At 33.7% G+C, this 23,363-nt stretch overlaps 2 protein-coding genes and 1 pseudogene across 2 annotated transcripts; 1 reads left to right on the forward strand and 2 right to left on the reverse strand.

Moving 5' to 3' along the window:
* The first annotated feature begins 9,421 nt into the window (after positions 1 to 9,421).
* Positions 9,422 to 11,333, forward strand: LOC125216197 (adenylate-forming reductase 03009). The gene has a single exon (XM_048117854.2). It carries the CDS (start codon positions 9,457 to 9,459, stop codon positions 11,101 to 11,103), a length of 1,647 nt encoding a protein of 548 aa, XP_047973811.1. The 5' UTR covers positions 9,422 to 9,456; the 3' UTR covers positions 11,104 to 11,333.
* Positions 11,334 to 16,196: 4,863 nt separating this feature from the next.
* On the reverse strand, positions 16,197 to 19,622 carry LOC125209166 (GDSL esterase/lipase At1g28590-like). The gene is made up of 5 exons (XM_089067543.1): positions 19,346 to 19,622; positions 18,937 to 19,155; positions 17,585 to 17,733; positions 16,898 to 17,174; positions 16,197 to 16,802 (listed from the first exon to the last, which is right to left on the reverse strand). Exons 1-5 carry the CDS (start codon positions 19,614 to 19,616, stop codon positions 16,552 to 16,554), a joined length of 1,167 nt encoding a protein of 388 aa, XP_088923669.1. The 5' UTR covers positions 19,617 to 19,622; the 3' UTR covers positions 16,197 to 16,551.
* A 1,073-nt stretch (positions 19,623 to 20,695) lies between these two features.
* LOC148930129 (GDSL esterase/lipase At1g28570-like) lies at positions 20,696 to 22,389 on the reverse strand (annotated as a pseudogene).
* Between the last annotated feature and the right edge of the window lie 974 nt (positions 22,390 to 23,363).

Below are 23,363 nucleotides of genomic sequence, written 5' to 3' on the forward strand. Positions count from 1 at the left end.
ATAGAGCTGACCATGAAATCCATAGAATTCATCCATATCAACGTATACAATTTGGAGGTGTTTGGTTTGCAAGATTGTATCCGGGATTAAATTTGTAGTGCGTTTGGTTCATGAGATTCAATCTCACAACTCAATCCTAGATGGATAATCATGGGATAATTAGTTCTAGCGAACCTCCTATGACTAAAATAATCTCACAACTCAATCCTAGATTATATTTTAGTATAATTTTATCTTGACAACCGAAAACCACCTTTAAAAATTTGCAAGCTAGATGGTAAAAGTACTTCATCACGTTTTCTATTGATTACATAAGAGTATTTTTGATACCTTTTCATGTTTGGGCTAAAGTATGCAATCATAGATTTTTTTTAAAATAAAGAATAAAATTAACTTAACTATAGAAGCAAAATGTATTTGAAGTGGTAAAAGTAACAAGTATGTAGCACAGCTAGCATGCATAATTATGCCACAAAACTGATACTATGATTCATCAAATCACAATTTCATATTCTTCCAGTCGAATGACATTGATGAAGAAAAAAAACAAACAGTTAAATATACTACTAATGATATGTTGATTAATTCAGAGTTACCCTCGGAACATATGGGCATATGGGCAGATGCTTTGTTAACAACGAACTATATCCCGAATAAGATACCATTTAAAAGTAAGGATGTGCATCTTTACGAGCTGTGGAGAACATTAGAAAAATCTATGTATTCATGCCTTGTCTTCTCTGAAACAAGATGCAATTGACCTAAAATATTCATATTCATATGGTTAGACCTTTGGCCATTCATCATGATGATACCTCCAACTCCTTATCTAGTGTGTTGAAGGCTATACTTATTGAAGTTCTACTAGAACTTATAAATAGGTACCAAGTTTGTATGAGAAGAAAACACACAAAATAATTTGTTCAATTTTTATGCAAGACTGTTTTCTCCAAGCCCAATCATGCAAACTTCAATTGACAGACATTTCTTTGATCACTTATTGGAACCCCGTCAAATTTATCGTTATCTAGCAGGCTTGAGGTAATTTATTGATACAATTAATTTTACAAAGTACATAAAAATTTAACCTTGGTTTATTTATTATTATACTCAGTTTAAAGTTATAGAGAAATTGAATAAATTAAGTTTTCATTTTTATAAATTTATAAAATTAATGATATCAACAATAATTTTTAAGATATTAGAATAAAGAAATACAGAGTATATAATAGAAAATAAATAATACTTCCTCCGTCCCGGCTAAGATGACACATTGCTTAACGGCACAGGATTTTAGGAGTTTTTGGTTAAAGTGTTTAATTGGTGAGAAAAAAGGTGGGTGTAAGTACTAAAGTAGAGAGATAAAGAAAAATAGATATTTTAATAGGAGTGAGAAAAAGTGGTTGGGTGTATTAATTGGAGAGAGAAAGTTTCCAAAAAAAGGAAATGTGTCATTTTAGTTGGGGCAAACTAAAAAGGAAAACGTGTCATCTTATGTAGGACAGAGGGAGTACTAGTAATTGTACGAAGAAAGTAGCGTTAAGGCAGATAGTTGTAGATGATGAAAGGTACGTGAAAGGAAGATAGCAGAAGCTGGGGAAACTAGTGAATAAATGAAATGTGGTCCTTGAAAGTTCTGTTTTCCCTAATTTATGGGATAAATAATCATAATTTATTAATTGCCAACACATCCATTGCTCCCGCAATTAATATAAAAACAGCTTTCCACGCTCATAACCAACATTTATTCTTCTGCCAACCCCAATATTTTTCCTTAATTAGTTTTAGCCTCCATCTCTATATTATTAATTCGGTCATATATGCATGAGGAATTGAGAGGAAAATATGCGAATAAGGCCGAAACAAAAAAGGCCTAACAAAATTCAGTAATTATTGCGATCAAAATGGGCTATTTAGAATTCTAGAAATAACTCACCAAGCCCAATTTGATTTACCTATTTTTGATTCATTTACAATTCGTTTTGAATTTATATCTCATACCATTGTCTTCTAGATTAGACAAAAATAATTACAATGTATTAGGCATATAACCCATTTTTGTTCTTATTTTCTGATTTACCTATTTTACAATACATTTTTTTTAGTACTTATAATATGTTTTTCTTCCACCATTGTGGAATGTATTAGGTATATAACTCATTTTTTATTACTATTTTTTTTATTTACCTACGTTTTTATTTTACTTCTAATTAATTTTATTTAAATAATGATTTACACTTTTTTTTTGTTTTACTTCTATTTTTATTTTACCTGTTATCTACATAGGTTTTACTTTTATCTAATTTACCCTTAATTTTATCTTTACTTACACTCGCTTTTGTTTTTTGTTTTACACGCTTTTTCATATACATATCCGATTTTTTTTTTCTTATTTTCTCATTTACTTATGGTTTTTTCTAATTTACTTTCATATGATTTATATTTCTCTTATTTCTTCTATTTTCATTATACTTTAATTTTACTTAAACACATGAATTTCTCTTTTATTTTCTATTTTACTTTCATTTTTATTTTACGTGATTTTTACTTTCTTCTTCTCTTATCTTCTAGTTTATTCTCAATTTTATTTTCTAATTTACTTACACTAGCTTTTTCTTATTTTTTTTTTGTTTCACACACTTTTTATATACACTTTGAAGAATAACTTTCAAACATGTAATTTAATGACAACCATCATATGTATCCATCACTCATTGTTTTATTATTTGTTTCTATGTTATTTTTTTATCTCTCGCATTCCTCTACTACTGAATGCTAATATTCTAATAATACAATTACTTATGACGATATTGACTCCAAAAATACTATATAAATTTTAAGAGAAATTTGGACCCCAGCTTCAAATTCCTAGCTCGTCAATGGCCGTAATGGAATTCAGATTCATAATTTACGTATATTTGGAGTAATGATTTATACTTTTTGCACATTGCAGATCTTTATCCAAGATTCAAGAAGAAGACCTCGAGAATTCAAATTTTAATCCGTCGTCAATAAATATTCCAAAAATCGCAGCTTGCTGGAAATTAAGTTGTAGAATTGGTAATAACTTTCTACACGCAATTTCAATCGTTTGTATACTCATGACTCCGACTTTACCGCAACTCCTGTGTAGACTAGAAAAATATAATTAAATAAGTAACACATGTCTCTCTAAGAAATGCTAACGTATTAAACCAAACTACAAATAATTAATGGAAAATGGGGCTGACAGTATTCGGGTCATTATCGTGTTAATATAATCTGATGAGCCCAAATTTGATCACAAACATAACTCTTTCATTCAAATATAAACATGAGGACTAAATAAACTATAATCTCGGAATTAAAACAATTAATTAATAAAAAAATAATATTAATGCTAATGGACTACATAAACCCAGCACGAAAGTAACGTCAACATGAATAACATACGAATACGATAATGTGTTACACTAATATGTTAATTTTATACGTGTTTGTATCGTGTCCAAAATTGTAAATTATACTAAATGACAAAATATAGTCATATAACCACTATATTCGCCTCATTTAAGATGATTATAGAGTTATGAAATGAAGTAAAGTTGATAGAAAAAATATTTGAATATATTATTAAGGGAAGAGAGAATAAGATTTACTATTTTATTATAAAAAAAGAATATTAACTAACGTGACAAGCTGACAAATATATGAACCAATTAAGCCTCTTTCATTATAAGAAGTAGGAAGTCAGCTCTCAATCAATAATAATTTAGGTTCACTAATAGTTTTCCCTATTTATAAATGGAAATAGACTAAATTATGGTAAATAATTCGACCCGTTATCGGTGGCCCAAATTGTCATTAAAAGTTTGCAACTTGCCCACTACGGTGAACAGCCCAAATACTATTAAATTCGTTATTTAAATTTGGAAACAGTATCATAAATTAACCACCAAATTAACAATTGCTTAAAAGTTATATTCTAATAGCATCTCGTGAATTTTTCTTCCACCTTCTCATTTTGTGGATTTTCTAATTCCTACCAACTACACCTGAAATAGTAGTTACTACGATCACGGTCCCTATTCAATCCTTCACCGCGTTCATAAATATAAACTTAGTATTAACGTCCACAAAATAATGTCTCATTCCGTTCATAACTGGACTTCCATGATTTAAAGTTTTATATACTCTTTTTTAGGTACTTTCTCTATCCACGAGTAATTGATAATACTTTTCTTTTTTTATCCGTCCATAATTAATTAATGCCCACATTCCAGTAACTTACACACTCACATTTTATTATAATACTAATACTAATACTAATACTAATACTAATACTAATATATAAAAGGATGAACTACATCCTACTAATTTTTCAACTAACTTTCCACTATATATTTTTTAAAATTCAAGTCAAACAGACTAAATTAATCGTAGACGAAAGGAATACCTGGACCATATTCTCCTAAATTGTTCCAATCACATTCAGTTATAAAACTAATACTCCGTACACAATAAATAGTCTCTTTTATCATTATTTTCAGAACATTAACATCAATCCATGTGTATCAATGTCTTATCATGTACTACTGCTACTAATTTAATAATTTTTTTCTCTCGTAATTTAGTTATTAATTACTCCCCCTAACTATAAAATTATGTGTTTTTGAAATGATATGAAAATTAATGCACATAGATAAAAATAAGAGAAATAAGAATAATGGTAGTTAAAATAGTGTTAGTCGATAGTGAAATTCATTTTATTATTAGTTGTTAATGAGCTGTAATGGCAGGTCATAGTAGTATAAGTTGTAAATAAATTGATGTATACGGGTAATGTGTCGGGGACAACATCCATAAATGGAAATACACATACTTTTATGGGATTGACAGAAATAAAAATTGCACATATTTTTATTGGATGAAGAGAGTATAATTCTATTTCTTGTGGTTAGAGAGAGTATATAAAAGTGAATGTCATATTCAACTAATGTTTTCACTAATTCTATTTCTTGTGGTTAGAGAGAGTATATAAAAAGTGAATGTCATATTAGACTAATGTTTTCATTATAGTTTCCTAAAATACGCACCGAATCAGAATAAAATTTTAAATCATTGATGAAAAAAGTTTGTCATGGTCATTCAATATAAGTTGTTTTCGACGGGTTTTCAGAAAAATGAGAGCAGGGTAAACTAATCAGGAATATGCATGAAACAGAGTCCAGAATCAAGGAATGTAATAATACTGAATGGTTCAATAGTTTTATTCCATAATTCCATAATTATTTGTTATTAATATTTATATGGAATCAATTATTGTTATAACACCGTGTATAGGAGAGACTTTGTTAAAGTAAACGGAATATGAAATTGGAAATCAACTCCAACTCCAATGTGACAATCGCATAATATAAGACAACTTGAGGCAAACATGAAATTAATTAACAATGAATTTGAGCATATTTTATACGTAATTTTTGCGCGTCCATGGTTTTTTGTTCTATAATTACAGTCATAAATACAATAATAATAGTAATAATATACGATCAATAGTTCTCTTACGATTTATCAAGAGCTTAATGTCATGAATGATTGCACTTCCAGCAACATTTTAAACGAGACTTGCAATTAAAAAAGGTATTCCCTGCTGCATGATATATACATAATTTAATTAAGTAACTAAACAAACTTGTAAAATTAGAGGTATATTTTTTATTTGAGCGCGGTATGCGAGTAATCATTATTTCTGTAAATAGTTGACCTTAAACATTTACTAACAAAAATTATGAGATTTTTAAAATAAAAATATTAGTATTATTAAATAGCTTGCCAGCGGTTATAACTTATAAGCAGAATGATGGTTTTATTTTCGGAGAAAATGGGCATAAATCGATATTTCCGCATCTCATCCCATCATCAAATTAATTACTAGCAATATGAATTAGTACTCCATAAAATTGAAAATTTGTATCAAGATTTAGAAAAACAGATCTTAAAATATGTCGTTTTGCGATGCATCTTCTTGGAATTTCAATAGTGATCAAGAAGACTGTGGAGTCATATTGGTGGAGTGAAAACTGAAACTGAATGGATGGGTTGACCTTGACTTTAGTAGACAGAGTCAGCTCTTACAAGAGAATTAGGAAGTGAGTTGATTATTAGAACACCATTGTAGATAAATATACATTCCCAAGGTCTTTTCTGACTTTATGCTGAGTAGGCGCGCTCTCTTTCCGCTCCTTCCGTCTTATAGAAATAAATCAATTTAAAATAACACAAATTTTAATGTATAATTGATAAAATAAAAGAGAATGAGATAAATGAGAGTTTTTTTTTTTAGACATAGGTGGTCATGGAGAAAAATGAGTTAAAATAACATAGTGGATTGATAGTAGACTCCATAAATGATAAAGTAAAAAAAAAAGAGAAACAATTTCCATAAATAGATATGAACAATACATATGAGACGGGGCGAAAAAAATAATTAAGCCTATTTATATGGGACGAAGGAAGTAGGTAACTAACACGACCTAAATATAAATAACATATTTTTAAAGTTGGATTAACAGCTATTTATATTTTATTTATATTACTTACTCTAGATGTTTAGCGATGACTCCAATTTTAAATAAAATTAAAGTTAATCTTATCAATATTTTGTCATTAGTTTTGCAAAATATATGACAAACTTGCTCAATTCGTAATTCCGTCGTTACTATTGTGTTTTCTTGTAAGTAATTTACAATTAAAATGTTACTCCCTCAGTTCCATAGTAATAGAGACATTTCATTTTGTGTACTCATTTTGAAAAAAATATTATAAATATTTGAAGTGGTGAAAAAGTAAAGTAAGAGAAAGAATAATGTAGAGAAAAGTCTTATCTATAATATTCTCTCTCTTACTTTACTTTTTCTTCACTTTAACTATTTATAATTTCAAAACGAGTGCGCAAAATGAAATGCCTCTATTACTATTGAACGGAGGGAGTACCATATAATAATACAATTAAATAATAGAGTAATACTCCATATACTTTGTACAACATAAAAACAAATCTACAAGGTATGATACATTTGCAGACTGCAGTTGAACATAAAGCAATAATAATGCTTTTTTCTATAATGAGGTCAATAAATTTCCAAAGTTTGAAGTATGAGTATTACTGTATTTGTTAGCCCGAAAAGTTAAGCTTACTATTTGTACTAGAGCCTGCACATTGGGTTTGAATATTTATATAGATGAATCCATTATCTCAAGTTCATTATTAATTGCCCTAATTAAACCTATACACGCAATAGGGTGGCAAAAGATCCTATGAAGGATAATTCATCTCTAAATTTAACAAATCTAAGCAAATATAATTGATTATATAACAATAAAATATCACCATCAAATTAAAATAACTCAATTTCTCATATTTTTGGTAGGCAGTAATCGAGTATATCCGACTACATGATGTGAATTAACTGATCAAAGGTAGTACCTTCTGGCGGCTGCTGATGACCTACACTATATCCCTATATGGCTATATATACTTCAAGTACATATCAGCAATTAATATAGTATTATTCGATTGACAAATTTATGGGTACACCTATAATTGTAATACTCATCCTTTACCACAATAATAATCAAGTTTCACTTTTACTATAAATCCTAATTAGGTCTCAAATTTCACTAACTCTCTTCACTTGTACTTTCTTCGTCCTACAAGAATATACACCATTTCTCTTTTAGACCGTCCTACAAAAATATATACTTTCCTATTTTGGAAACTATTTTCTCTTTAATAAGGTGGGTCCTATTTCCTACTAACAAAACTTTAATTACTTTTTTTCCCTATCTCTCTCTTACTTTACCAATTTTACATAAAAAGTCGAATCCAAAGTGTATATTATTTGAGGGACTGAGGTAGTATATATTCTATGTTAGTATAAACTAATATAAAAAATGGACACATATTCTACTAACTTTTACAATATAATATTTTTTACGTTTCTTAAAACTCGTGACAATACCGGATGTGACTTCTAATGTAGAAAGAGGGGAGTATATTTTTCTCACTGTAATTAATGATAATTACAGCATTACTAGTCGTACTTCACATTCATGAAGCACTCAATGTAGCGAATGTCGGCATGGGGTGTGGATACAACTAACGTACGTACATAAACTTTTAATAGGTTTCAGCCTAGGGCATTCCATCAAATTGTGGTAATGGATTGATATCACGTATTTGGATAATGAACCTCTTAATTATCCCCAAATTATAACTTATCACATAATTATTGTGATTGTAATAATTTCGGTCAACTAGAGCTAACAACGAGGGTTTCTTAGAAAATCATTAAAAAATATTGGAATTTATAAATGTATAGTACTACTTAGCTATTAAAAAGATGGCTAAATAAATTTGGCAAATGTAGAGATCATGCGCGGACCCTTGACGCGGAATTATTTTGCAAATGGCCGCGAGTCACCAGTCAAACCTTTCTGACTTTTCATTACCTACCATCAACTAGCCATTTTTTTCTCCGAATATTGAAGCTTAATTTGGAAACAATATTTTTTTTTGCATTTACCCGTGTAATATCAGATAGTTTTCACATATAGGTACGTAGGGATATATGATGTCATGATGAGAGTATGATTTTTCTACGAGAAATGAGAATGCCAACAAACATATAACATCAATGAACGAGCACATGATTAAATCACTGTAGATGGATCTTTATGACCAAAGAGGTGACCAAGATTTTTCCTTTTGTTATAGTTTCAGTTGCCACTCTCATCCGATCAGTTTTTCTATATAGTAGTAGTTGTAAGAGCATAATTTGTATGGACATGACATTTTTAGTTACTAACACTGTTCAATGACCTGATAATATATCACATGCATGTAATTGAGTAGTACTTAATTAATTAATGTCCTTAACATTAATTACCAGATTATCAGACAGAACTAATACCACGGTTCAAAACGTTTTTCATTGAAACCTTGATCTATATTTCCTCATTAAAGTATCCAATTAAAATATGTTTTAAGGCTCGTTCTAAAATCTAAACCGTGAAACCCTTTTTCAGAGAACATATCTTATTTTGTAAAGCCTTCTGCCATAGTACTCCTCCCTTATCTATAACTGAAAATTCATTCGGTCTAGTTTATAATGGTATATTAAAATAATGTCCTCAGAATATTAAAAATCTATCTGTAATTAATGCAAATATCCGTGTCTTTTATTCTTTTTTTTTAATAACATGTTGCGTCTTTTTTCAATAGTACCCGACCGATTCAAATCCAAATAATTCGAGAATAATACTAGTAATAAACACTTCCAAACAAGTGGGCATCGATAAGTTTCGATTTTGGGACCTATAAATAGACATAATACTCCACTTCACAAACACCAATCACAATCTCCCCTCCAATATTTCAGCTCTCTTTTCCCACAAAAAAACACACACTAAAAAATGGGAAAAACTGATAATTTGGAGAGGTTTTCGAGCTGCAGAGGCGTAGCTTTTGAAATAAAACCCCATTCCGACCTCTTCGCCATCCCGGCCCCGCCTGCTAACACTCCTCGCAACGGCAGCAGCCGCCGATCCTGGGCCCGATGGGGCAGCTTCGCCCGAATCGTCCCATCCTCCGACCTCTTGGACCGTTCCATGAGCCGCACCAGCAGCCATTTCTGCGACCTCGACGACGACGAAGACGATGCCGATCAAACCCTCGCCGACATTGAAGAAGGCCACGAAGAAGGCAAACACGACCACCACCCTCCCCCTCCTCCACCACCTCAATCCGCCGCCAAGAAGAAACCCCCTCCGTCGCGGCTCTCCATCATCCTCCTCGATCAAGGCCTCTTCACCGTCTACAAGCGCCTCTTCGCAGTCTGCCTCGCGCTGAACACCACCGCGCTAGTCCTCGCCGCCGCTGGCGAATTCCCCTACGCCAGAGACCGCGCCGCGCTCTTCTCCATCGCGAATATCTTCGCGCTGGTCCTCTGCCGGAGCGAGGCGGCTCTGAGGGTCGTTTTCTGGCTTGCGGTGAATGTTCTGGGCTATTCATGGGTCCCACTTGGTCTCAAAACTATGACGACCGCTTTGCTTCAATCCCTCGGCGGAATCCACAGCGGCTGTGGGATTTCCTCCGTCGCGTGGCTTGTCTACGCATTAGTCCTCACTCTCCACGACAGAGACAACACTACACCCGAAATCATCGCTGTTGCAGCCGTGATCCTTGGCCTTCTCTGCCTCTCCTCCTTAGCAGCGTTCCCTCTCGTCCGCCACCTCCACCACAACGTCTTCGAGCGGACCCACCGCTTCGCCGGCTGGACTGCGCTAGGCCTCCTCTGGGCCTTCATCACCCTCACCATTTCATACGACCCCTCAACAAAAACCTACACCCATAATCTCGGCTCCAAGCTAGCAAAAACCCAAGAATTCTGGTTCACGACCGGAATCACCGCCTTAATCATCATCCCGTGGCTCACCGTGAGGCGGGTCCCGGTCCGCGTCTCGTCTCCATCCGGCCACGCCGCGATCATAAAATTCGACGGAGGTGTCAAAGCCGGAATCCTCGGCAGGATCAGCCCGTCGCCATTCTCTGAATGGCACGCGTTCGGGATCATCTCGGACAACAAGACGGAGCACATGATGCTCGCAGGAGCTGTGGGAGACTTCACGAAATCTCTGGTGTCAAACCCGCCGAGGCATCTCTGGGTGAGGCAGGTGCACTTTGCGGGTCTTCCGTACTTGACCAACATGTACGGGCGGGTCCTTCTGGTGGCGACCGGGTCGGGTATATGCGTGTTTTTGTCGTTTCTGCTGCAGCCGTGCAAGGCCGACGTGTGCTTGCTTTGGGTGACCAAAGGGGTGGAGCAGAATTTTGGGAAAGAGATTAAGGAGTGGATGAGCGGGCACCCGAAGGAGAAGGTGATCGTTCACGACACCGCGGTGCTGGGCCGGCCCAACGTGTCGGAGATGAGCGTGGATGCGGCGAAGAGGTTTGGGGCGGAGGTGGTGATTGTGACGAGTAATCCGGAGGGGAGTAGGGATGTGGTTGATGCATGCAAGGCTAATGGGATTGCTGCTTTTGGACCTATTTGGGATTCTTAACTTGTTCTCTTCATTTTTACTATATGGTTATTTAAGTGTAACTATGCATATGTTTGTTTATTGTATGTGTCTTTGTAGATGAGGATGTCAAAATTAAGTTTTCTATGTGTTTCCAAAGTATCGGATGTGTCGGTTGAATCCTAAGAAGTTGGGATATGTACTAGTAGTAGTTAATCATGATTGATGTACTACTCTCATTGTGTAAAACTACTACTTAACTTTGTTGATCATGTTTATGGTGCTTTGGTTTATTTCCTTTATAGTGATTGATCGATGATCACATGGATATTAATTATACATATCTCATGCCACTACTTAATCACAATTTTCTAAAAAAATAATTCTAAATGAATGTTTGACCATCTACAATAATTTATTAGGCGACTGGAAAAGTGAATATAGCGTATATATATGACCATATCGAAGATATATTGTGCATTTACGTTTATATTTATATTGACTGAATATGTCAAGGTATAGCGTGTAAGTAAAACAAGTATTGACTGGGTATGTCAAGCCGTCAAGGTCCAATAAGAAGATCAATTTTAAAATTCCAGAGTTGGAATTAAGTTAAAATGGTGTGAGTGTTCTAAAAATTCGAGGCCTTCAACAATAATTAGGCAGTTGTTTTTGATTTTTTTTAAAAAAAAACTATTGAACTTTAAGTGTTAATTACTCCATCCGTTCCATAGTAATGGATGCGTTTCTTTTCGGCACGAAAATTAAGGAAAATTGTATTAGGTGAGTTAAGTAAAAGGAGAATAAAGTGGAAAATAAAAAAAGTAGAGATATGAAGAGAGAAAAAAGTAAGAGAAAGTAAAGTAGGTGTGTAAAAATGTGTTGACTTTTACTAATAAGGAAAATGACTCTATTACAATGGAACGTACCAAAATGGCAAAATGACTCTATTACTATGGAACGGAGGGAGTATTAAATGTGAAAAATACATCAAATATGGATCAAACGGAACCGGTGCGCACAAGAAAACTCAAGATCATGTACGTTCCGGTGCGCACAAGCAAACTCAAGATCATGTACTTTCCACAAATTAAGTAGAGTCATTTCATTTTCTGCACTCGTTTTGAAATAATAATAATAAATAAATAGTTAAAGTGGAGAAAGAATAAAGTAAAAATATAAATACTGTAGATACCCTCTATTGCTCAATTAGCATTGGCATAATTTGGTACTCTCACAAGTAGGAACAGAGTATATGATATTTCATTCGTCCATGAAAAATAGTCTTATATGTGGACGACACATGTTTTAATGAGAAGTTGGTAAAGTAAGAAAGTAGAATAAAAGGAGAGTAAAATACGAGAGAGATGAGAAAATGTGGGTAAAATATAAGAAAAATACTTTCCACTTTTTGAAATGCGACTATTTTCGTGGATACTCTCACGGTAAAATGCGACTATTTTTTTTTGGACTAGTATTCCATGTTTTATTTCAATTCTTGTTGTAAATATAAGTTTAGTTGATTATTTCAAATTAAATTAATACTAATTGCTAGGATTTATGGTCGTGGTGAGAAACAAATCATCCGAGATATTTGGAATACTAGTTTGACCCAAAACGAAAGGATTTCGCCGAATTGAGGTGAAAAAAAAGTTTCATAAACTATGAAATCCAATTTTGTACGCTACTCTGGTTGAAAATACGTGTTTCTTATATATAAATATTGACATTGTCATTTGAAGTAAGTATAGTTATTAATATTGAAAACATCAATATAATTTGACTTCATACTTTGTAGTAGACTTCCCAAAACAAAGCCGCCTAATAAAGTTGCTTGAAGCTATAAAATTATATTCCAAATAAGAGAAATACCACTCCCTCCGTTCCATTTTAGGAGTTCCGATTGATCAATTTCGGACATCCTGCTTTAGGAATCCAGATTGGGATAAACTAATAAAAAATGCATACAAAGTAAGTAAAAAAGTGTTGAAAATGAATCTCAATATCCACTACAACATTTATTTATTACACATATAATTAAAAGTGGATCACAACGTCCCTATAATATTTACTTCCGTCCCGCTTTTTTATAGTGGAGTTGTGGGCTGAGGTGTGCAACGAGAATGGGAGATGGATCAAGGCCCGAACAAAAGTAGCGATTAGCGGCGTAAGTTAAATAGATCCCGGCCCAATATGCATAAGCTTTTGGTTCTGTATTATCGTTGAATTACTAAAACTTACATGATTCCATACACTATAACTTTTTATTTTTATTTTTATAGTAGTTCTTTATTTAACAAATTATATGATCGATGCACTTTTGAAAAAAAAGATGCAATATTTAAACCCTACATATTTCTAAGTTAAATTTGCAATAAAATAATAGTAATATCATTATTATTACTTACTGCCTTCGTCTCCGATTAATCGTTATTCTTTTCCATTTCGGTCCGTCCTTCAATAATTATCACACTTCATTTTTACCATAAATGGTAAGTAGATCCCACATTCCACTAACTCACTTCACTCACATTTTATATAAAATCAATATAAAAAACTGAACCCCACGTTCCACTAAATTTTTCAACCAATTTTTCTTTACATTTTTTAAAATTCATATCCGTCAAAAAGTGATAATTAATTAGAGACGGAGGAAGTATTACTTATCGCTCACTAAAAAAACGGAAGAGATACAGATCCAACTTTACCTATATCCAAACTTAATACTCGCGGTCCATGTTCACGAGGTTTCTGGCCGATGTATATAGGTACTTTTACTAGTGTTTTTCACACTAATATGGGGTTTGATTGTTTCATGTGCTAACAAAATCTAGAGGACAACCTCAACATTCCCGGCATTCTTTCCTTTTAAAAAAAATGGTATTCAATCTTTTATTTTTGCAAATGCAAAAATAATATCGGATCTTTGTTTTATGTTATTTTTTATATTTTGTCACTATAATACCTCTTTTTAAATACTAAATGACATCCATATCTCGTGAGGGTAATTTTGAATTCCAGATACTGTTATTATTATTGTGTAGGAATGGGATATGGATGTCATTTAGTATTTAAAAAATGAGTAAACTACATAAACAATATACGATCTTTGACTTTTGCACAAAAATAGTATAATTTTTACCTAAAATTCACATTTTGAGTACCTGTTTATGATTTTCACCCCAAATTACCCCATAAAAATCACATTTTCACATTTTTGCCATGGAGGGAATTTTTGGGCATACATGAAAAAGGACCTAAAATGATATACTTCCTCCATCCCATGAAAATATGACCACATAAATAATACGAAAATTAATGCAAAATTGGTAAAGTAAGAGAAATGGGGAGAAGAGTAGTTAAAATAATGTTAGTGGATAGTAGAACACCCATTATTATTAGTGTTTAATGAGATGTAATAGTGAGAAATAGTGGTATAAGTTGTACACATAAATTGATGTATATGGATAATGAGTTGATGACAACTTTCTATAAATGGAAATGCCCATATTTTTATGGGACAAATGGAAATGGAAATGGAAAGTGTGCATATTTTTATAGGATAGAAGAAGTATATACATTCCCTGTCTTTCTGTTCTATACTATTATTACTAATTATTATTAATAATATTATTATTATGTTACTATAAATTAATAATTAATTTGTATTTAATATTATTTAAATTATAACTCAAAAAATATTATCTTAAGCGAGACAGAGAGAGTGGATTATATTTTGTTTATATCTAGGAAAATGTATCCTTTGTACTCCCCGATTTTTGAAAACGATACTGTATTTTGGTATCGCTAGGCGAGCATTGAGCCACAACAGTTGGCGCCGTTGCCAAGTAATATTTGAAGTTTCCATTACAAGAATAAACATATACACATCCATGGGGTCCGAAGGGGTCTACCGACCCATGTTACACATGAGCGGTTAAAACGCGGTCTTCTTGCTAGAGAGTCCTACTTTTATATATTAGTTTTAAAATAAAATGTGAGTGAGAATGAGTTAATGGAATGTGGTGTCCAATACAAAAAATGGTAAAAGTGAAAGGTGACAAATTTTTAGGTACGGATGAAAAAAGAAATACTCCCTCCGTTCCTTCATAATTGAGTCATTTTTTCATTTCGGGAGTCATTTCCATACATAGTAACTTTTTCCTCTTTCTTACTTTACTCTCTCATACTTTATTCTTTCTACTTTATTCACTTTTTACTTTATTCTCTCTACCTTTTTTCTCTTTCTTACTTTTTTATCTATTTATTTAACATACTCAATATTCATTTCTTAAACTCCGTGTCGAAAAGTTCCGTTTTAACTATGAGGAAACGGAGGGAGTAGGTGACAAATTTTCAGGGACGGAAGGAGTAGTACTATATGTCATACCGTACCAAACGATGACTAATTTTTTAGTCAGTGGCGGACGCAGGATTTTTATACTGGGGGGTCCAAATTACATTAACGGTAGTTGCATATTTTTTAGCGTCGACGATTATAGCAATAACCCGAGACATTATGAAGCTGCGAGAGAGATGAATAGTTTGAGATGCAGTTTTCTCCTCTTATGTGCTGCTTCGTATTTAGCAGTTACATTTTCTCTTCTCCGATACATTTTATATTCTCTCCATCCCTAAAAAATAGTCTCATCTGTGGGCGAAACTAAGAGAGATGAGAGAAAAAGTAGATAAAGTAGAAGAGGAAATGTAAAAAAACAAGAGAGAAAATGTGAAAAAGTGGATAAAGCATGAAAGAAAGTTTCTATTTTTGAAATGAGATTATTTTTTGTGGATAGATGGAGTAATTTTATTTGATTTCTATTATGCTTTTACTTCTTTTATTCAACACCACATTTTTTGCTTTGGATGTCTAGGTGAAAAAATTGCTCACAATAAAAAAAATAGAGAATTCAACTGAAGGAGCCATTTTAAGAATGCTAGCAATGGGATTCAAACACACAATCAAGTACTTAAATAACCAGATCACAAACAACTGATCAGCTAACTAAATACTTGAACAATGTAGTTTAACTATACATAGTATAGTAAATAGCAAAATGGGTGGGGTTCCAAGGAACCCCCGTACCCCCACATAGGTCCGTCTCTGTTTTTAGTAACTGTCCTATTAAACAATGTTGTTAAATAATTGAAGACCCATGTATTGGTGTTTATTGACAAGATAAAATGATAAACAATAATGAAGTAGCTGCAGATCTAGCTCCAACAATAGGAGACACCATTGCCTTAAGCTGAGTAATGGTACCTGCCACCATTAAAGGATGGGTCAATTAAAAGACTCAATACCACCAGTCCCCACCCCACACCACCTCTAATTATATGCGCAATTTGTTCCCTTTCTTTGATAGACTGTCATCTTTACTTCTTCTTTCCATACAATGAGGAACCCTAATGAAGCGTAAAGCTGATTCCTCTTCGTTAATTGATATACAAATATACTTCCAACGAGCACCATGAACCCTATATTTATAATTATTGATCGGAAAGGTTGACAGCACCATAGTTGGAAGACAAAGCCCATGAATAATTGATTCGAGGAATGGTATAAGATTCTTTGATCAAACCCGTTGCCACCACTTTGTATGCTGCTTCAGTCAAGTGCAAGCCATCCCAACCCACATATTCATATGGATTCTCACACACTTGACTCCCTCGTAGCGACGGGTCTATGTTATATGGTCCGCACCCTCCGCAACAAGTTGCAAGCCCTCCTTTTGTGAACCCTAAAAAAATTTAAAGAATAAATACTAATATAGTTTAAACTTATAGTGCTTAAGTGAATAGTATAAGTGAAGTGCTTCTTAGTGCTCTGTCTTACCATATTCTAGTGGGGAGCCATAGAAGCGCATTGCAGCATTGTAATAGTCCGCGTAGATAATTTTGGTGGTGGGATTCTCCTCTTGGATGCGGTTAAGTTCGGATTGAAGTAGGTTATTGTGGTGAGTAGCAAACTCGTTTAACCAATCAATACAACCGGTTTTTGGGTCGTAATCATTTTGGTTCAAGCTTTTGAACATTGTGAGATATGCGGCTAAACATCCAATGGGAAAGTTGCCTGGAACCATTAGTGTCACTGCTCCAAGTTTAATCAGTTCCTGCATATTGTATTAATTAAATATCCACATTTATATTAGTACTGGGTAGTGATAAAATGCAAACTTATATATTGTACAAATTCAAAACTTCTCAACACGGCTTCAACACAGTTTCAATACAATATCAACACAGTGTAAAATTTCAAGATTTTAATGTCAACACAGTATCAACATAATATCAACACAACATCAATCATTGATTACCGTTGAAATTCTGTTGACATTTTCCTGTTGATACTTTTTTGTGATCTGTTGACATTTTTCAATGGTACAGATCATAGTTTTGAATTTGTACAATATTTAGAGTTTTCATTTGATCACATTCCTATTAGTACTGGATTTTGTTTTCTTTTGTGAAGTACTCCTAAATGAGTGCTCGTGGTGAAATAAGTAGTAGCATAATTAATTACATTGATTGCTGAAGTGATTTCACCAACAACTTGAGGTACGAAATTTTTGACTGACTCCATGCTTTTTCCATCAAGTAAAGCGTGATTATAGTCGTTGCCTCCTATCTCTCCAACTATCACCAATGATTCCTCCATAAATCTCTTAAGCTCTGCATATCAATGCCATTAATTTCACGATCTCTTGAAGCTTTTATAATAAAATAAAATAAAATTAAATTAACATATCTAAATATTAACATGTGCAATTAACTAGCTTTTCGGTGGGTGTAACAAAAAATATTTATGACTTGAGTGTCATATGAATAATTGAGAGTCCTTTTTCTATGACGTTCACGTTTAATTATCATGTTCTATGGTCCTTTTGTCATTGAGTGGTGAGTAACTGAGTGTCCTATGAATAACTGAGTCCACACAATTTTGATGTGTCAACCACATATCACTACCAATCTTATAGTATCCCTTTTTATTTATATTTAATCTGAAGTAGCCTATTTTTTAATTTAAATATTTTATCCTTCAATATCTAGTACTTGTATATAATAGTATTAACTTTTAATATTGTATTTTAAATAGTAATAATATTAAAATACTAAGCTAGTCGGGAAACACTTTAAACATACAGATATATGAAAACCAGTTATCCGAAGTGACTGTGAATCATCTGATCAAGTTAATAGGCTGCAGAAACCTTTTGTATGCAAACACTCTATATTAAAATTGCATGACATCCTTAATTTATTCCGTCCCATGTGTTCCACTATAAATAGTTATTATTTCAAAAATATTAATTTATTATTCTTTTTATTTTCGATCAAATGTGCGCAACATTGAAAATGAATGAATTTTTGTAAAAATTTAGATAGATAATTGTTTAGTGGAGAAAGTATCGAATCAAGAATAAATGTTCACTAAAGTTTTGTGCAATATTATTTTAATCTAAGATTCTGCAAGATTCGGCTATTATAGGTTTTCAATATGTGCGTATCAAATTTTTAGAGACTAATTGTAATTCCTAATTCATCAAGCACATCATTAATTAGACTCCTCAGATGAAGATATAAGCAGTGGCGGATCTAGGATTCATAAACGGAGGGGGCGAAATATATATTAGTAGGTTGGTTTAGGGCGAAAATAACAAATTTTTTTCGATTTAAGGAACGACGTTGGAACAAACGAAGGGGGCGGACATGGTAATTTTAAGACCGGATCAGAGGAAATTAGTCGCACGGAGGGGGCGATAGCCCTCTCCTGCCCCCTAGATCCGCCGGTGGAAATAAGATCATGTTAAACTAATAGCTTAAGAAATTTGATAAAATCAGAAAAGAAAGAGAATAATATAAATCTTTCCTGACCTGAATGTTTGCGATAGAATTTTGGCAAAAATAATTCCTTAAACCAACGCAACTGATCGGAGAGAGAAATATTTGCATTACGCACTTTGATGCCTTTGCTCATAAAAAAGTAGTCCGGCAGCGCATTCGCCGATGCCGTCGCAAAATTCACGCTACTTCCGCCGCTCAAATTCTTCCCACCATAAAACGGCGGCACCAAAGGAAGCCCCAAATATTCAGCTGCATAACCACTTCATGAAATAAATATTCAAAAAATACAAAACAAATAAAAAATACTCCATCCGTCCATAAAATACAATCCAAGTTTGATTCGGGGCGGATTTTAAGAAATGTGAAGAAAAGTGAATTGAAAAAGTTATGGAATGAGCGGAGGGAGTAGTAAGTACTACTAGTAATAGTTAATCCATACCAATGAAGTCGATAATGAGGCGGCCGTCGGAGCATCTTCCAGTGGGACGATGGAAGAATGTTTCACCGTACGGCGGCACCTGAAAAAAGAGGGGAGGGTCCGATTGATGCAGGTGCTGCAGGTTGCCTGTATCAGCTATTGAATCACCGAACCCAATTATGGATTTGAAGCATGAACAGGAAGCTTGTTTGGTTTGTGTTAATAACAAAATAATCAAGAAGAAATAAACTATAGTACATGTGAAAATGGAAGAAAAATTTGACGGGGCCATTATGGTTGACACAATTTAGTCTAGTGATATTCTCGTATAGAGTTATAGAAAAAAAAAATATCTACACTGGTTTTTTTAACACGTTTCGAAAAATAAATGACAATTAAATTTTTGGACCAAAGGGACCCCTCCTTTCAGAAATAGCGATGTTGAAACCTCTTATGACTTTGTCGGTAGGTATCCATCCTATACAGTTGAGTTAATATCAATTACTAGTATTAAAGTGATTTGTCATAACATTTTGTATACAATATCAGTTAAGGAAACGTTGTGCCGCGGCGGGGGGAAGAGGGGGTGGGGGTGCAAACGCGGCGTGGAAGGGACGGCAGGGGTGGCACTACAAAAAAATCGTTCATTAGTGACGGCGAAAAACAGCTCAAGAACTACTAACGGATGAATGACTGAAATTAGCCAGTCACTAATTAGTACTCCCTATGTCCCACTTAAAATGAAACATTTGAGAATCGGCACGAGATTTATGCTGTGTTGTTTTTGTGAGTTAATGAAGATAGAGTAAAGTAAGGGGTTTGGATCCCCTGCTGTGCAATCAACCACAGCAAGGGATGCTGTTACAAACACACCATTATTATACTTATAAATTTTAACATTAAAATATTAATCATTATGTATTTTGAGTAACAGCATCCCCTGTTGTGGTTGATTGCACAGTAGGGGATCCAAATCCTAAAGTAAGAGAGATGAAAAAGTAGAGATGGAGTTGTTTCCAATTTAGGAAACGTTTCATTTTTAATGGGACAATTCAAAAAGAAAAACGCTTCATTTTTAATGGGACAATTCAAAAAGGAAAACGCTTCATTTTTAATGGGATAGAGGGAGTATCAGATAAGTCCGTCACTAATATGTGGCAGCCACCTACTTTTCCGTCATTGAGTGGGCTAGTAACTTGGGTGACGGACAAATCCGTCACTAAAGTTTTTAGTGACAAGCTTGTTTTTGACGGATCTGTCGGTACTTTATCTGTCAATAAGTTGCAATCCCTCCTTTTGTAAACCCAAATAAAAATTATAAATATTAATCTAGTGTGAACTTATAGTAGTTGTCAGAGAGTGAAGTGCTTCTTAGTGCTCTGTCGTACCATATTCGAGTGGGGAGCGATAGAAGCGCATTGCAACATTGTAATAATCCGCGTAGATAATTTTGGTGGTGGGATTCTCTTTTTGGATGCGGTTAAGTTCGGATTGAAGCAGGTTATTGTGGTGAGCAGCAAACTCGTTTAAACCAATTAATACAACCGGTTTTTGGATCGTAATCATTTTGATTCGAGCTTTTGAACATTGTGAGATATGCGGCTGAGCATCCAATAGGGAAGTTGCCTGGGACCATTAGTGTCACTGCTCCAAGTTTAATCAGTTCCTGCACGTTTTAATCGAAAATTTATTACAGTATTTGAATATTGTTTCTTTAGCATATACTCATAATTGACTACTCATGGTCAAATAAGTAGTAGCATAATTAGTTACATTGATTGTTGAAGTAATGACACTGACAACGAGAGAAAGAAACGTTTCAACCGATTCTATCCTCTCTCCTTGAAGTAAAGCGTGATTATAGTCGTTGCCTCCTATCTCTCCAACTATCACCAATGATTCCTCCATAAATCTCTTACGATCTGTACATTTAATTTCATTAATTTCATCATCTCTTTAAAACTCCCATATTTTACAATAGAACTAAATTAATTTCATTCTCTCTTTAAAACTTCCATTAAATTTGATGATTTTTGCTAATAATATTGTATCAATCCATAAGTACGCATAACATATAATCACTCAATATCTAGTAAGAAATATGTTACTAAAACATATGAATATATATAGAATTTATAATTTTATATTAATTATAATTAAAATAGTAAATTTAATAGTGAAACACTTTAAAACATAGTACTACATAAAATCATGAAAACAAATTACCGAACTGATTATGAATATATTTCGAGGATATAGGGTCCACAACCATTTGCATGTTCCAATATTAATTTCACAATTGTAATAATCATATCATTAATTAGGATACACAGTTGAAGATATAAGATCATGACAAGATAATAAGTTAAGAAATTTGATCAAATCAAAGAAGAAAAAAGAATAATGCATCTTCGCTGACCTGAAGGTTTCCGATAAAATTTTGGTAAAAATAATTCTTTAAACCAACGCAACTGATCGATGAGAGAAATATTTGCATTAGGAACTTGGATCCCTTTACTCATATAAAAGGAGTCCGGCAGCGCATTAGCCGACGCCGTCGCAAAATTAACGCTACTTACGCCGCCCAAATTCTTTCCACCGTAAAATGCCGGCACCAATGGAAGCCCCAAATATTCAGCTGCAAATCCACGTGAACTAAATATTCAAAACATAAAAATGATTTAAAATTTTGATCGGTCATACATTACCATACTAATGATTTAGGCATTACTATCCACTATCACAATTTCAACTATTTTTTACCGATTTGAATTAAAACTCGTATAATAAGTACATGTACCAATGAAGTCGATAATGAGGCGCCCATCAGAGCATATTCCGGAGGGATGATGGAAGAATGTTTCTCCGTACGGTGGCACCGTAAAAAAGAAGGGAGGGTCCGATTTATAGAGATGGATTAGGTTTCCAGTATCAGCTAGTGAATCACCGAACCCAATTATGGATTTGAAGCATGAAGAAGAGGCTTGTTTGGTTTGTGTTGATGATAAATTAATTAAGAGAAAAATATATGCGATAATGAGTCGGTTTTGGGTAGAAAAAGCCATGTGTAGACCTGAGATAGTACATTGTGTTGGTTTTATGGAGTTACAAGAGATAACCGGGCGTAATACGACCCAAGAAGGAATACAGAAAAGAACTGAAACAAAAAATACAAACGGAAATCAAAACTATAAACCGTAGGAAAAGGAAATAGCCGAGTCGAGGAGACCTTGGATTCTAGTTTCCAGGACGTGGACCCACTAGCCTTGGGCCAAGCCCAAGCACCAAGCCCACGACCAGGCCCAATGAACAGCCCAAAGACCAATTGCCAAGGGCACGGGCTCGAGGCTCGCGGCGGGGCGGGCGGCGCGCGCGTGTGGGCTCTTACATCACATCTTAGTCCACTATAATTATTACAGGTAATAATCCTTCTTATTAAATACTAGTTTAATAAGGGTGTAACTTCCAATGTGTGGGATAATTAACTCTCTTAATTATTCTCTAAGCTTCTCTCATAGCTCATTAAGTTTGCAATTTTGCACAACTTTAATCCATTATTTCTCACTCACCGGGAATTGGATTTGAGAAAATAAATATACCGCGGTCATCTACTCCGAACGTAGATCGACGCTATATTATTTAATTTCACAAAATTAAATATCTCGTTGAAATTATAATTGGTCAAGGTCCATTGACCGGGCATAGATTCCAAACACATTGTGAGAGGGAGACATTCATCTTATATATAGTTAATATATTAGGTGATGAGCAAAGGGAGCCTGATCTCGGAATAAGATGATGAAATCCTCTTATGACTTTTCGAAATCAATATATATTTCCATATATTTCGGATAATGATATGCATTAGCAAATGCAGGGCACAAATATAGCTTTCTCCTAAATTAATTATACAAAGTAAACGCTCTGCATCAATGATTAAACCCGGTCTTTCCATATTAATAATCATTAACATAGTACCAACATATATAGTAGTACTATTGTATAAAACTAACACGAGTTTGTCCACTCTTTTAAGATT

The sequence above is a fragment of the Salvia hispanica genome, chromosome 3 (genome assembly GCF_029641045.1).
Source record: "Salvia hispanica isolate PSC_SH4W2 chromosome 3, Shi_PSC_v1, whole genome shotgun sequence".
Classification (NCBI taxonomy): domain Eukaryota; kingdom Viridiplantae; phylum Streptophyta; class Magnoliopsida; order Lamiales; family Lamiaceae; genus Salvia; species Salvia hispanica.

What these genes read in the sequence shown, in the direction of transcription:
- LOC125216197 (XM_048117854.2), top strand. Translation starts at nt 9,457, where the DNA reads ATGGGAAAAACTGATAATTTGGAGAGGTTTTCGAGCTGCAGAGGCGTA.
- LOC125209166 (XM_089067543.1), bottom strand. Translation starts at nt 19,616, where the DNA reads ATGGCCCCGTCAAATTTTTCTTCCATTTTCACATGTACTATAGTTTAT. An exon ending in CCTCATTATCGACTTCATTG is followed by an intron (nt 19,156 to 19,345) that starts GTATGGATTAAC and finishes GTGGTTATGCAG; the next exon opens with CTGAATATTTGGGGCTTCCT. An exon ending in AAATCACTTCAGCAATCAAT is followed by an intron (nt 17,175 to 17,584) that starts GTAATTAATTAT and finishes TACAATATGCAG; the next exon opens with GAACTGATTAAACTTGGAGC.